We start from the raw sequence: 12935 nt of genomic DNA on the forward strand, positions 1-12935 counted from the left end.
AGGCTGTGGAGTCCAGGTTATGTAAGAGTTGGAAACTGCAACAAAATTTGAAACGTCTTCAATAAATAACCCTGAACACTCCCCACCCGGGCGCCCAACGAACCAACGACCGCCAGCGTGCCCAGCTAGGTTGGAAGGGTGACTGACCGGCTGACCCCCGGCCAGTGCTTGGGCGGAGCTGTGGGAGGGGAGCACCCCAAGACAGAGGGAGCCCCAGAGGCCAGAACCGTGCGGCAGAGCCCAGTCCGGTGACCTCCAGTGGGGGTGGGGGGTGGGGGGGGGCAGGGTTCGTGAGGCCGAGGCCCGTGTGGGACCCGAACCCCTCCCCTCACTCCTTCCTGCAGGGAAACCGAGGCTCAGGGAAAGACAGGTGCCCAACGTAGCTGGGACTCAAACCTAGGCTGCCGAGCACAGCTTCACGCCTGTCTGTACCTCGACCTCTTTGCCTGTAAAATGGGGCAGGGCTAGGACTCGCCTCAAGGGCCGGATGAGTGAACGGTGGCAGAGACTTGGACCGGTCCCTGTGCCTCGTGAGCAGTGACTCAATCCGGTGACACTGGGAACCCGGGTGGCAGCTGGCATCCTTTGTAGAGGGTGGGGAAGGTCTTCTTACCCCAGGGCCCCGAATTTGCTGCCGTTTGCAGGCGACACGCTCACGAGACACACTTTCCGGACCACTCTGGGGCCCCCGTTGTACAAGCAAGAAACACGCGCATTCTCACGAAAACCAACAGGCTTTTATTGTCACCGTGGGCAGGGCCCAGCCAGCGGCGCCCTTTCTAGAGGGTCCTGCTCGCAGGGTCCCTGGGATGCACTGAGGGGCGGTCGTCCTGGCGACGGATGATGGAGTTGATCCAGTTGGCGAACTGTGCCACCGGAGCGAAGGCGTCTGGGTAGAAGCCGGAACCACAACTTCCGCGGATGAAGGAGTCGATGCCCTGAATCAGCCCGTTGCAGACCAGGGGTCCCCCCGAGTCCCCCTGCGGACACAGACAGGGTCGGAAGGCTGGCCTTCCAGGGCTCTGGCCGCAGCCCAGGCGGGAGTGGGGGGGGTACCCGGGGGGGGGACCGGGGTGGGGACCGGGGGACCCGGGTACGTACAAAGCAGATGCCGGCCTGCCGGCGTGGAACCAGCGTGCACACGTTGGAACGGGGGCACAGGGTGGTCACCACGGTCACGTTGAGCTCCTGCAGGATGTTGGGCGGTGGCTGGGTTGTGCCCAGCTGGCCCCAGCCCATGGCCAGGCACTGCACCCCACTGCCCACACCTTCGTTCTGGGCAGGCAGCCTGGCCACCCGCACGTTGGCGTTGATGGTGGCCGACCCATTGAGCTGTGGCGGGTGGAACAGAGAGCGTCACAGGGGGTGGTGGGCCATGACCTTCCCCTCCCCGGGCCTCAGTTTCCCCATCTGTCTAGTGGGAGCAGCCGCAGTGGTTCAGAGCATCTCTGGACATGTCTTTGTTTAAATATTTAAAAAAAAAGTTTATTTATTTTTGAGAGCAGGAGACAGAGCATGAGCATGAGCAGGGGAGGGGCAGAGAGAGAGAGACAGAGACACAGAATCCGAAGCAGCTCCAGGCCCTGAGCTGTCAGCACAGAGCTGACGCGGGGCTTGAACTCACGAACTGTGAGATCACGACCTGAGCTGAAGTCGGACACTCAACCGACTGAGCCCCTCAGGCGCCCCGGGCCATGTCTGTATGCAGTGGGTAACCAATAAAACACTGGGCAACAGCGGTGACACTTCCCTTGTTCTAGAACATTCCCAGAGAATAACCCTTAAGTTTGCAAGCAGTGGGGAAGGGAGTCTCCTGCTGACTGAATGTGGGGAATGTCACCCCATGTCACAAAGACAGGAGCGGTCCCCGTGCCTGGCCACACGGATAATAAGTCTGCCCACGGACAGCGGCTCACAGCCTCCCGCACCTGTGCCCTCAGCAGCCCGCCAGGTGGGATCGGTTTCTCCATGTCACGGGGTGGGGGCTGAGGCACAGAGAGGCGACCTACCCAGCTAGAGCGGGGGTTTGACGCAGGCCCCCCGTTCTGGGCCCCCCAGTCTTCCCGCCTCTGCACCCTCCCCAAGCCTCCTGCCCCCTGGGTGTCCCCTCCCTGCCCAGCCGGCCTTGCACCTGGAGAATCACGATGTCGTTCAGCAGCCTCTGGGGGTCGAAGCCGTTTTCAAAGACCCGCTGGATGGTGAACATTTGCCTGGTGGGCTCTCGCCGCCGCAGGTCATGTGCCCCCAGCACCGCCACCACCGACCGGAAGTTTCTGCAGCAAGGAAGAGGCAGGAGGCGATTCGAGGCAGCCCTGGTGGTTGGGACCGCGGAGAGACCCCGAGCTCAGCTGTGACCCCCACTCAGGAGGGCCTGGCCTGTCCTCGCCAGCCCAGGAGGGCCTGGCCTGAACCCCCCACCCCAGCCCAGGAGGGCCCGGCCTGACCACTTCCCCCCGCCAGCCCAGGAGGGCCCGGCCTGCCCCCCGCCGAGCCCAGGAGGGCCCGGCCTGAACCCCCCCCAGCCCAGGAGGGCCCGGCCTGAACCCCCCCCCCAGCCCAGGAGGGCCCAGCCTGAACCCCCCCCAGCCCAGGAGGGCCCGGCCTGTCCCCCCCAGCCCAGGAGGGCCCGGCCTAACCCCCCCCCCAGCCCAGGAGGGCCCAGCCTGAACCCCCCCCCAGCCCAGGAGGGCCCGGCCTGTCCCCCCCAGCCCAGGAGGGCCCGGCCTAACCCCCCCCCCCCAGCCCAGGAGGGCCCAGCCTGAACCCCCCCCAGCCCAGGAGGGCCTGGCCTGTCCCCCCCAGCCCAGGAGGGCCCGGCCTAACCCCCCCCCCCCAGCCCAGGAGGGCCCGGCCTGTCCCCCCCAGCCCAGGAGGGCCCGGCCTGACCCCCCCCCAGCCCAGGAGGGCCCAGCCTGTCCCCCCCAGCCCAGAGGGCCTGGCCTGGCAGGTGCACTAATGCGGCCCCGCCCCTGGGAGGTCTCACTTCCTTCCCGTTAGATACACGCGGCAACGGGGCTGTGAGAAAGGGAGGCGTGAGCTGGGGTGACTCACAGGCCGTCCACGCAGTGGGCAGCCGACATGACGAAGTTCGGGGCGATGAGTGTGCCACCACAGAAGTGGCCTCCACGCAGCTGCAGAGACACCATGAAGGGCCATGCGTGGGGCCGGGCCGGGCGGCCGCCCACGATCTCCGAGGCCAGTGCAGGGCCTGAGGACGCACGGGGGGAGGGTGGTGAGTCCCATGCAGGAGCCCCGGCCCGCGGCCGATGCATCCAGATGAGGAAACTGAGGCACGGGGAGGGGGGGTGCCTGCCACCACCCTACCACCCCGCCAGAGCACAGCTCTTTAGACATAGTGGCTTCGGGGTCCCCAGAGGGTTCGCGCCCCAGCTCCGGGCTCCCGTGCCGGCCTCGCCACCCACAGCCTCACTGTCCTGCTCTGGAAACAGGCCTGCTCGTCACAGCGGTCCCCTTCCCACGAGGATGAGGGGCCACGAGGGCCCAGGACAAGCAGAGAGGCCAAGATGCCCGGAGACAGACAGACGGACAGACACGTGGCCGCACTCACCACCCAGCAGCATGGCCAGCAGCACGGGGGCGAGGGCAGGGCCGGTGGATCTGCGGCTTGGGGTCATGGTCGGGCTGGGGCTCTGGCGTCTCTGACCCCTGTGCCCACCTGCCCCTCTTATAGCCCCCATCCCCGGAGGCCGTTGCCCTTGCCCCACGGTGGGGCCAGGTGTCCCCACTTCCTCTTCCCCGCCCAGGGTTGGGGGGGGTGCAAGGGGCTCCGGCAGGGTCACTGGATGAACCGCACAATTAAATGGGAAGGTCAGATACGCAATGTCTTTCAGTAGAAGTGTATCCCCATTCCGCACAGGACACCCCCCCCCCCCCCCCGCCACGAAGTTAGTCCTCGCTTCCCTGACACTCACATTGACCTGGGCGTCCTGTGTTTTTACTGAATCTGGCACCCTAGGCCCAGAGGACACTGGCTGGGGCCCCCGCGTGCCTCAGTTTACCCCGGGCACTATCATAGTGTCAACAATGCTGCACGGTCTGTGTCCTGATGTTCTGCAGGGACGGAAGACTGAGGCAGGGAGGGGGCCTCCCCCCCACCCCAGGGGTCCTGCCCACACGGGGGATCCGGGGTCCACACCCAGCCCCCAGGGCTCACAGCAGGAACTCACTGTCACGGGGTCAGCATCTGGAGTCCGGCACAAGTCCTAGGAAGGGGCCCCCACCCCCCAGCCCCCCTGAGCTTCCCTGAACCCCCCCCCCCCACGCCGAGCCTGTCCCGGCCAGTGCCCTGGCCCCAGCTGGGCCTGACCTCCAGTTAGCCGGAGTGCTCTGCCCTGGGGGCAGCTGAGGGTCCCCAGGGCCCAGCCCCCTCCCCCGTGACCCCTGTTTCACTTCCCACCTCCCCCAGGATGCTCCAACGGCCGCTGTCGCAATAGGCAACGTCCTCGGGGTTCGGGGCTCGGGCAGGGTGCGGGGAGGGAGCCAACGGATCCGCTGTGGGAATGGGCGGGCCGGGGCCCCAAGAATGCCCAGAGCCGGCGCCTCGGCTGGGGCCCAGTTGGTCCCCGGGCTCCCTCAGCCTGTGGCCACAGGCGAGCCAACCCCACGGCCCCCAGTGATGAGGGTGACGGCCCTGCCCTCCGGAGCCCTGCACACAGCGGGTGCTTGGCACCTGCCCTTTCTCCCTGCCTTGGCCTGAGGCACAACCCTCCTGTCCCCGTGGCAGGGTCCCCCCCACCCACAGAGCACTTAGTAAGCCCGCGCTTGCAGTCTGGGGATGGGGGAGGAGGACGTGGCTCTGGCAGGGAGAGCAGATTTAACCAAAGCTGCCTCTATCGAGCACCACCTGTATACTAGGTTCATCCGTGTCGTGGTGGTTACGTGTCGACTCTGGGCTCGTTCCCTAGTGTGGCCACTTGCCCACCGCACCAGCCCCAGCCACCGACTCGACCCCTCCCCGCCTCCGTGTCCTCGCCCATCAGATGGAGGTCTGAACACTAGGCTCCATCTGAGGCCGGACGCAGGGATGAAATGAAGGTTTGCAGAGTCCGCAGCTGAGAAAGTGCCGTCCTTGAGGGCCTGTTAGCCATTAACCGCCATCAGGAGGGCAGGGTGCTGCTGGCCTGGAGGGCTGCAGGCTGGGAAGCTTCTAATTCGAGATCACAGGGGTGGTGACCGGGTGCGGTGCCCGCACGACAGGCACTGGGTTCACGAGGCGGCCCCTGTATTGTTCCTGTGGTTTTGTGGCTGCCTGAATCTGCACCACCCCAGCCAAGCTCTGGCAAAGCCACCCGAAGCCCCGGTCCTCGCCTCCCCGCCGGGCTCTCGTCTTTGCCTCGTGCAGACCGATCCTGGCCAGCTTCACACGCCTGAGCCCATGGGAAACACCGGGGGCCGCATTTTCTGGGTCTTTCTGTTCCCAGCAATGAGCTCAGTCGACATCCCCTCCAACAAGCCTCGTTCACCCCCATCTCTGGGCACCAAAGTCCCCTCTGGGCTTTTTATAGGAACCGCTTCCCTGCCTTGGGCTCCTGGGAAATTCGGGAAATTCCTGGCCTCCTCCGACGCTCACCAGCATACATTTCCTGGGGTTTGGCAACGATTTGTTCCTGGCACCGCGGCTGTGAAGCATAGCAGCTCCTCCCCTGGGGTGGTTGGAGAGAGGGCCGGCCCAGAGTTCTCGCTCTTGCTTGAATTTGCATGCTGCCACCAGGTGGCAGCAGAGTAAATCAATAAGGAAAGGGCTGCCTTCCAATTCTGTGTCCCCTCAGCGGGTAGGCTCCTCTCTGAGCCTCAATGGCCTCATCGCTACGACCAGTCTCCCGCTTCACAGCTGGCCGATGACCTTCACCTCTTCCTGCCTCAGACCTCACCTCCAGGCCCACCCTACTTCCTTTCCGGGGCCCTGCGTACCGCCCCCTCCCTGACCCGCTCTCCTCCTCTGCCCCCCTGCCTTGCTGCCTTCCAGCCGCACCGAACAGCCTGGCAACCCTCCTGAGAGTCCTGTTCGTGCGGGGCACTCAGCCCAGGCATCACCACCTCCTCCAGGAAGCTTCCCTAATAACCCCTGTGCCGCCCCCGCTTGGATCAAGAGCCCCCCAGGCCCCGGGCACTCCATGTTATCACGGCCTGGTCCTCAAGCAGTCCCCGAGCTGGGAGATGGATGCAGGGGTGGGCACAGTGTCACCGTCCCTGAGGGCCAGGGTGGGGCTCCTTGGACAGCTCTGGGAAATGCCTGGGGTGACTCCAGACAAGGAAACTGAGGCACAGAGATGGGCATCGACTTAACCAGGGTCGCCCGGGCAGGGCTGGATTAAAACCCCCATCTGTGTGCATCCAGGCAGGGAGACCACTGTGACCTGGGCCCTCTACTGATCTCCAGGCCTCTCCCCAGCCCCCCAGCCCTGAGTTTGGGGCTCAGATGAGCAGCCCTCGGCCCTCTCCCCACGCGGGAAGGACAGACAGGAACCCGGGGCTCCTGAGAGCCCCGTAGGGGTGGGCGGTGCAAAGGGCCGTCTGTGGGCCCAGGCGTGGAAGAAGTCCCTTTCTGAGGCCACCCTGTGTCCAAGCTCCCACCTCAGGGCTCACTGGCCTCATGCTTGGGGCCCCCGTGGGAGGGGGCGGCCCTCCCCCCTGCACTGCTCGGCACAGCCCCAGTTTAGCCCCTGTACGTATGGGAGGCGGGAGCAAAGAAGTTGGAGTGCTCCTGGGAAGTTCATTCCTGGACCACGGCGGGTAGCGGCTGCTGAGTCCCCCAGGCGGGGAGGGAACCGGTCGGTCAGTCACCCAGGCTGGGTGAGGTGGCCAGGATGTGACTACGTCAGGGAAAGCGGGCTGGGAGTGGTCTTGCGCCACTTAGGGGTGAAATGTGTTGAGTCTGGAATTTTCTTTAGGACACGTGGACAAAGAGATAGGGCCACGCCAGAGGGGAGCAGGTGTTTACTGGCCTCCTACTGTATACCTGGACCCCTGGATTCTGGGTGTGGCTGCCAGAAAACACTGGACCGGTCACCCACACCTGCCCCCGAGGTGGGAGAGCCCCCAGACCCACGAAGGCTGTGGGGGTGAGGCCGCTCCACACGTCAGCCCGCTGAAGCCCCCTCCGCCCGCCCCCCCCGCCTTCCCCTGGGCCTCTCGTGAGTTCCTCCAGCCATGGGACCGAGGCCCCAGGTGCTGCGAGCCAGGTGGGCATGGCCACAACAGATGCCGGAGCTGTGACACGCACGCGTTCCGTGGCCACAGTGCCTTTGGGCTCCTGTACAACCTGAGCAAGGTGCCAGAATCCCCCACCACGGCCAGGCGCCGGGTGCCATGGGCCCCCACGACCTGGGCATAGAGGGTGGCTGGAGGTCCAGCTGGGGCCGAGTGCTGGCAGGAAGTACCTCCTCCAGGGACCCTGCCACGTGGAGCCCCTCTTTGTAACATTTGTCACTGGCACACTAATTCACTTACAAAACCAACCGTATTCTTGGTCCTGTGCTGGCCCTGGGGTCCTGCCTCTGCCCAGGCGCCTGATTTTCAGGGTGGCAGGGCTGGGAGGAGGTGGAGGGAAGGTATAGTTGAAGGAAGTATGGCCTGATGGTCAACGTAACCCAGAGGAGGTCAGAGTCGCACCAAGTAGAGTGAGGGTGACACCAAGACTTGGGTGAGGTATCCGGGGGCGGCCAGGGCAGGGCTGGGAGGTGGGGCTGGGGGCGGGGTCCCATGTGTCCAAAGGGCAATTCTGGGCTCCCCTGGGTGGCTCTCTCCCCACCAAGCCTGCTGTATGCCAGGCTGTGTCCCCGCATCTGCACAGGGCTTTGTATACAGTAGGCGCTCCATAAATGTTTACTGCAGGATGAATGACAGAGATCCCACTGGCCTGCTGGCTCTGCCCACCCGCCTATAGGAGGGGAATGTCTTTGAGCTTCTGCTCTGGGTCCTGGACTGTAGTTGATTTCAAACAGGTGAGTGACGCTGACCTTGGCCGGATGGGCTGGGGGTCTGTAGGTGGAGGGCCCGGGCACCGCACTCACCAGGATGGAGTTTCTGAGGGACCGGGGTGCCCATCCCTTGGCCCCCCCCCCCCACTCACTGGTGCCCCCTGCCCTGTGAGACCCAAAGCACAGCCCCCTCGGTGACCCCCCACAGCCTCCCCAGGGCGTCCTGACAGCCTGCTCTGCACCCTTGGCCCTGAGTTGCCAACAAGAGGGACGCTGGGGCCTGAGGTCAGTACACCTGTGAGCCCAGCCCTCCCGGAGCCTTGTCCTGATACCAGGGGTGGGGAGCGGCTCAGGCTGCAGAGCAGGGCAAGTGCATCGCCCAGTTTGGAATGGGGTGACCCAGGGCAGGGTCACCTGCACGCACTCATGGGTCCCCAGGCAGTGGGCAGTGGGCAGCACGGAGCTTGGGTGGATGCCCGCCAAGGAGGGCCATGAGTGGGGCTCAGCTCTGTGCCCACCCATGGTCTCTGGGGGGTGGGGCGGGCAGAGCCACGGTGCGACCTCGACCCTGGCGCATGGCCTCTCCGAGTCTGTGTCCCCATCTGCACAATGGATGTCCTGTGGCTTACAGCACAGGGGGCTGTGGTCTGCTGGTGGAAGGGGGCCGGGCCTGGCAGGCAGCCACTGCTGGGGCCAGAGAGCCTGGCAGCTGGGATCCTTGCTGTTTCAGAAGGTTCCCTGGGGACGGTGGCACCCGGTCTGGAAGGCCAGGAAGGTTTCCAAGAAGGATGGCGGGGGTGGGGGGGGAAGCCGGTGAGGCGACCCATTTTGCAGATGAACAAACTGAGTCATGGAACATCTTCATCAGGATGAGGGCTCTGGAGGGCCTCTGCCTCCTGCCCCTCCTCTGGCACTTACATCATTCACCTGCCCCCGCGTGTCCCCCCCCCAGACCCACACACACTCACTGAGCACTTGCTGTGCCGGCCAAGGCTCAGGAGCTCATGGCTTGCATGGAACTTGCCCGTTTTACAGGTGGGGAAACAGTCGAATGGCCCAGAGACCCCCCATTCTCTCTTCTTCCCCTCCCCTTGGGGCACGCATCCCAAGGGGCAGACAGAGTCCTGGTCTGGTCCTGCCTCGGTGTCCCCATTTCACTGGCTGGCTTGAGTGGACACTCCCCCAGAATCAGCAGCGCCCAGACAGATGGACGTGTGGCCCGACGCACTGCCAGTGAGACGGGTGCGAGGGCAGAGCCACGGGGTAGGTGGCTGTGGGCCGTGGTTGGGCAGGGGCTCCAGGGTCACCCCGCCTGCCACCCTTTCTGCCCCCTCCCCAGCTGGGGAGGCCGTTGGGGCGGTCCCACACCTGGGCTGCTGTCCTCACATCCTCCTCGCATCTTTGGGGCCACAGGGAGCCTGGGGTCAGAAGCACAGTCCGCGGAGCATGCAGGGGCTGGGCCCAGGGGTCCTGACTCCAAGAGGCATCTCTCAGACGCCCTGCACCCCTTCCCTCTCAGGGTCCCTGCGGCCCCAGCAAGGCAGAATGTGGCCTGCATGTCTAGGGACTGGGGTGAGCCCCACTCAGGTGGGTGGGGGGGGCCACAGAGCCGTGTGCCCTCCTGAGACCCCCAGAAACATCTCTGCCACCTTACCCATTACAGATTCGCTTTTCCTTCTCAGGCAGGGGCTCTTTCCTGGGGTGATTCTGCCCCAGGGGACCCCTGGGCAATGTCTGTGGTTATCACGGGGGTCGGGGGGACTCCCGGCATCGAGGGGGTGGGGTTCAGGGATTCTGTTCCACCCCCACAGCGTCCAGGACGCCCCCACAGAGAACACTCCGGGGGCTGCAGGGCCCAGAGGGAGAAGCCAGGCAAGAAGGAGATATTAGGGCTTATTTATAAATATTCATTATTATGAAAAGCACAAACGTACAGAAACAGAGAGAGAGAAGAGCTCACCAAACTTGGGGACCAAAAAAATGCTTTTTAACGTTTCATTTTGAAATGGTTTCTAGCTCACAGAAGTCCCCAGAATTCCCAGGTTTGCCACCCCCAGCTTCCCTGGAAACGCGGCCGGAGTGAAGGCTGGTTCCGGTCGGCTCCTCGTGGATCTCCTGCAGCTCGGGCACCGTTCCCCGTCTGGTCCTGGTGTCTCCTCCGCGCGGGACGGCCCACAGCCTTTCCTGTCCCTTGTGATGCGTCAGGCGTCCCACGGGCGGGTGGCCGCGTCCCCCCGGGCACCACCTCCCCGTCCGGGGCGACCATCAACTTACTGCTGACGGTACTGACCTTGGGGCTTTCCCCTCGGAACGCATGCAGCCTGTTTCTGGAATGTTCGCCCCCGGGTCTGCTGCCCTCAGCAAGCAGGGCTGGTTCCCCTCCTCCTGTCCTCCTGCAGACATTGGCTGAACCCTTACATCGGTCCAGCCACCTCGGGGCGCCCCCCTCACCAGTATGCGCTCCGTGTGCCCCCGGGCCCGCCGGTGCCCCTGCGGCCAGCCGCCTGGGTCCTCCACCCCCACCCGTGAAGTGGGCAGGGATGGGCTGGCTGGCTGTTTGGAAAGTGCTCCGCCCACGGGGAGGGTGAGGGAAGCGGGGGCGCTGCCTGTCACCGTCACCACCACCGACACCTGTCGCCATCACTGTCACCACCTGTCACCATCACCACCACCCGTCACTGCCACCTATCACTATCATCACCACCCCCACCGTCGTCCCCTCCCTTCCCGGCAGGTCACACGGCCCCTCCGCATTCCCAGGCTCTTCTGGGAGTAGACATGCACCTGCTGCCTGGGCTCAAATTCTGCTGGGCTTTGTGATTCTGGGCTGGAAATACCGCCTCTTGAGCCTCAGTTTCCCCACCTGCTAAGTGGGAACGATGAGAACAGCCCTCCCCCACAGGCCTTCAATTACCCGATACAAGTAGGAGTGTAACAGGGATGAAGGACAAACACAACGTGTCCGCCGCGCACGCGCGCGTCCCTCAGGTGCAGCCACCGTGCACGCGCACGCGCACTGATGACCGCGCCCCCGAGCACGCGCACGTCCCTCGGCCGCGAGCAGGGGCGAGGCGCCCACCCCCGCCGCCCCTCGGACGGACCCCGGACACGCGACGACGCTCAGGGAGGGAACCCGACACGAGAGGCCACGCGGGGTGTGAGTCCGCGTGCGCGAAACGTCCAGAACGGGCTCATCCAGGGACGGGAAGGGGGCTCGCGGGGGCCGGGGGCTGCGGGGGGTTTGCTGGGGGAGGTGATGGCTGATGGGGCTGGCGGAGGGGGCTGTGACTGCTGGTGGAGACGGGGCTTCCTTTTGGCGGGGGTGGTGGAATGTTCTGGAATCAGAGGTGGTGGTTGCACAACTTTGTGAAGGTACCATATGCCACGGAATCGTTAAATGGATCAGCTCTACGGAACGTGAAGTGCAATTAAATAAAACTTCAGAGAAAAAAAAAAAGAACTGCCGGAAAGCGGGCGGGCCGGGGCCCTCAGGACCCCCTCCAAGCGCTCTGCTCTGGGTGTGCAGCACACGGAGACCTGGGGGGCAGGCAGGCGACCGCAGGGCCAGGGGCTGCCTGGAGGCGGAGGCGTGGTGTGAGGCGGTGTGGAGCCCTGGGGGCTCCTCCAAGGGGCTGGGCGGGCGGGCGGAGGGGAAGTGGGGCCTGGAAGCTGCGGCCTCGGCCCCTCCGGCTCCAACTGTGGGTGACGCAACAGGCAACGGCCGAGGGCTGGGCCGGGTGGCCGGTGGGGGCCGGCGGGACCCGAGCGAACGCCCCAGCGTCCAGGGAAAGTGCGGGAGGCTCAGCCTGTAGTGTCTCTGTGTCCCTCTGTCTTCCCTCCCGGGTGTGTCCGTGTGGGGCCCCCACCCCCTCAGCCTCAGTTCCCCTTCTGAACAATGAGCGGCCAGCGAAGGACCTCTTTTGGGTCCAGGCGGGGCCCCTGAACCAATCTAGGTTCGTGCACCCTGACATTCCTCTCTGGGCCTCAGCCTCTCCATCTGCCAAGTGGGTTAATGGCAACTCGACTAACGTTGGTGGCCAGTCTGGGTGAGCACTGGGGGCTTCTGGGGGTGCTGGGCGGCACTGGGACACCCGGGGGCAGGGCTGGGGGCTGGGAGACAGCTCCGGGCAGAGGGCTGGCCCCCGCGGGCCCCTTTCCTCACGATCGAGTTGGAGAATAAGCACGGAGCCCCCACGCAGCTGCTGGGAGAGGACAGAGCCCCGGGGTTTGAGGCCCGTGTGTGCCTCAGACCCCAGGCGATCTCTGGTGACCTCGGGTCGGCAGCGCTAACAGTTGTCTGGACACAGCGTCACCCAAATCCTGGCCCCGCCGGGCGCACGCCGGTGCGTTGCTGCTCTTTATTCTTCACTTTTAAATTTTACTTCCACCCTCGTAAGGTTCAAGGTCGAAAAGATGTGTAAACAGTCCCTGCTGGAAAGACGGGGGTCACCGTGCAATCCGCGCCCCTCTGCCCACCTCACCCCGCATGCTCGCGGGCTTCCTGGTTGGTGCTTCGAGCAGCCGGCGACAGGTGTCCCCCGCCACACACACTGCTCTCCGCTGTCCCATGAAGACCCCTCAGGGCAGTGGCCCGAGGACTCTGTACCTTCCACACGGCTGTGACTCCCCCGATGGCCTCCTGCTGGGAACACGGAGTGTTTGCAGCGGGAAGATGCCTCGTCGCCCGCCGAGGGGGACGCCCGCACCGTTCTCAGCAGCTTTGTGTCTGTGTCCTCGTCAAAAGACAGGGTCTCCGGGGAGGTTGCTCAGTCTCTCGTGCAAACCAGTGAGGGTGAGGGTGTCCCCACATCGTCGAGAGACTTTTGTGTTTCTCTGCTCTGAACGGTCTGCTTACAGCCTCTACCTGTACGATCGACCGGGCTGTTGTTATTGGCTTTAGGCACTCTTTATATATGAGCTTCACTGTCATATTTTATTATATGTTATGAAGTATACATGTTGTAGACATATAGTGATTTATAATAAATATGTATG

General features: G+C 64.5%; 1 protein-coding gene across 2 annotated transcripts; it reads right to left on the minus strand.

Moving 5' to 3' along the window:
• Positions 1-715: 715 nt before the first annotated feature.
• On the minus strand, positions 716-5615 carry LOC131510921 (neutrophil elastase-like). 2 transcript variants are annotated; one of them, XM_058728622.1, is made up of 5 exons: positions 5591-5615; positions 3052-3208; positions 2132-2273; positions 1102-1332; positions 716-980 (listed from the first exon to the last, which is right to left on the minus strand). In XM_058728622.1, the coding sequence occupies exons 1-5, from the start codon at positions 5598-5600 to the stop codon at positions 780-782; spliced, it is 741 nt and encodes a 246-aa protein (XP_058584605.1). In that variant the 5' UTR covers positions 5601-5615; the 3' UTR covers positions 716-779. The 2 variants fall into 2 exon arrangements, with proteins under 2 accessions (XP_058584605.1, XP_058584604.1); XM_058728621.1 differs by lacking the exon at positions 5591-5615 and adding an exon at positions 3569-3714.
• Between the last annotated feature and the right edge of the window lie 7320 nt (positions 5616-12935).

The sequence above is a fragment of the Neofelis nebulosa genome, chromosome 4 (assembly GCF_028018385.1).
Source record: "Neofelis nebulosa isolate mNeoNeb1 chromosome 4, mNeoNeb1.pri, whole genome shotgun sequence".
Lineage (NCBI taxonomy): Eukaryota > Metazoa > Chordata > Mammalia > Carnivora > Felidae > Neofelis > Neofelis nebulosa.

Coding starts and splice junctions, on each gene's coding strand:
- LOC131510921 (XM_058728621.1), bottom strand. CDS start 3,698: ATGGGGGCTATAAGAGGGGCAGGTGGGCACAGGGGTCAGAGACGCCAG. Junction 3,209..3,568: donor GCTGGCCATGCTGCTGGGTG/GTGAGTGCGGCC, acceptor GTGCGTCCTCAG/GCCCTGCACTGGCCTCGGAG. Junction 1,333..2,131: donor ACGACATCGTGATTCTCCAG/GTGCAAGGCCGG, acceptor CACCCGCCACAG/CTCAATGGGTCGGCCACCAT.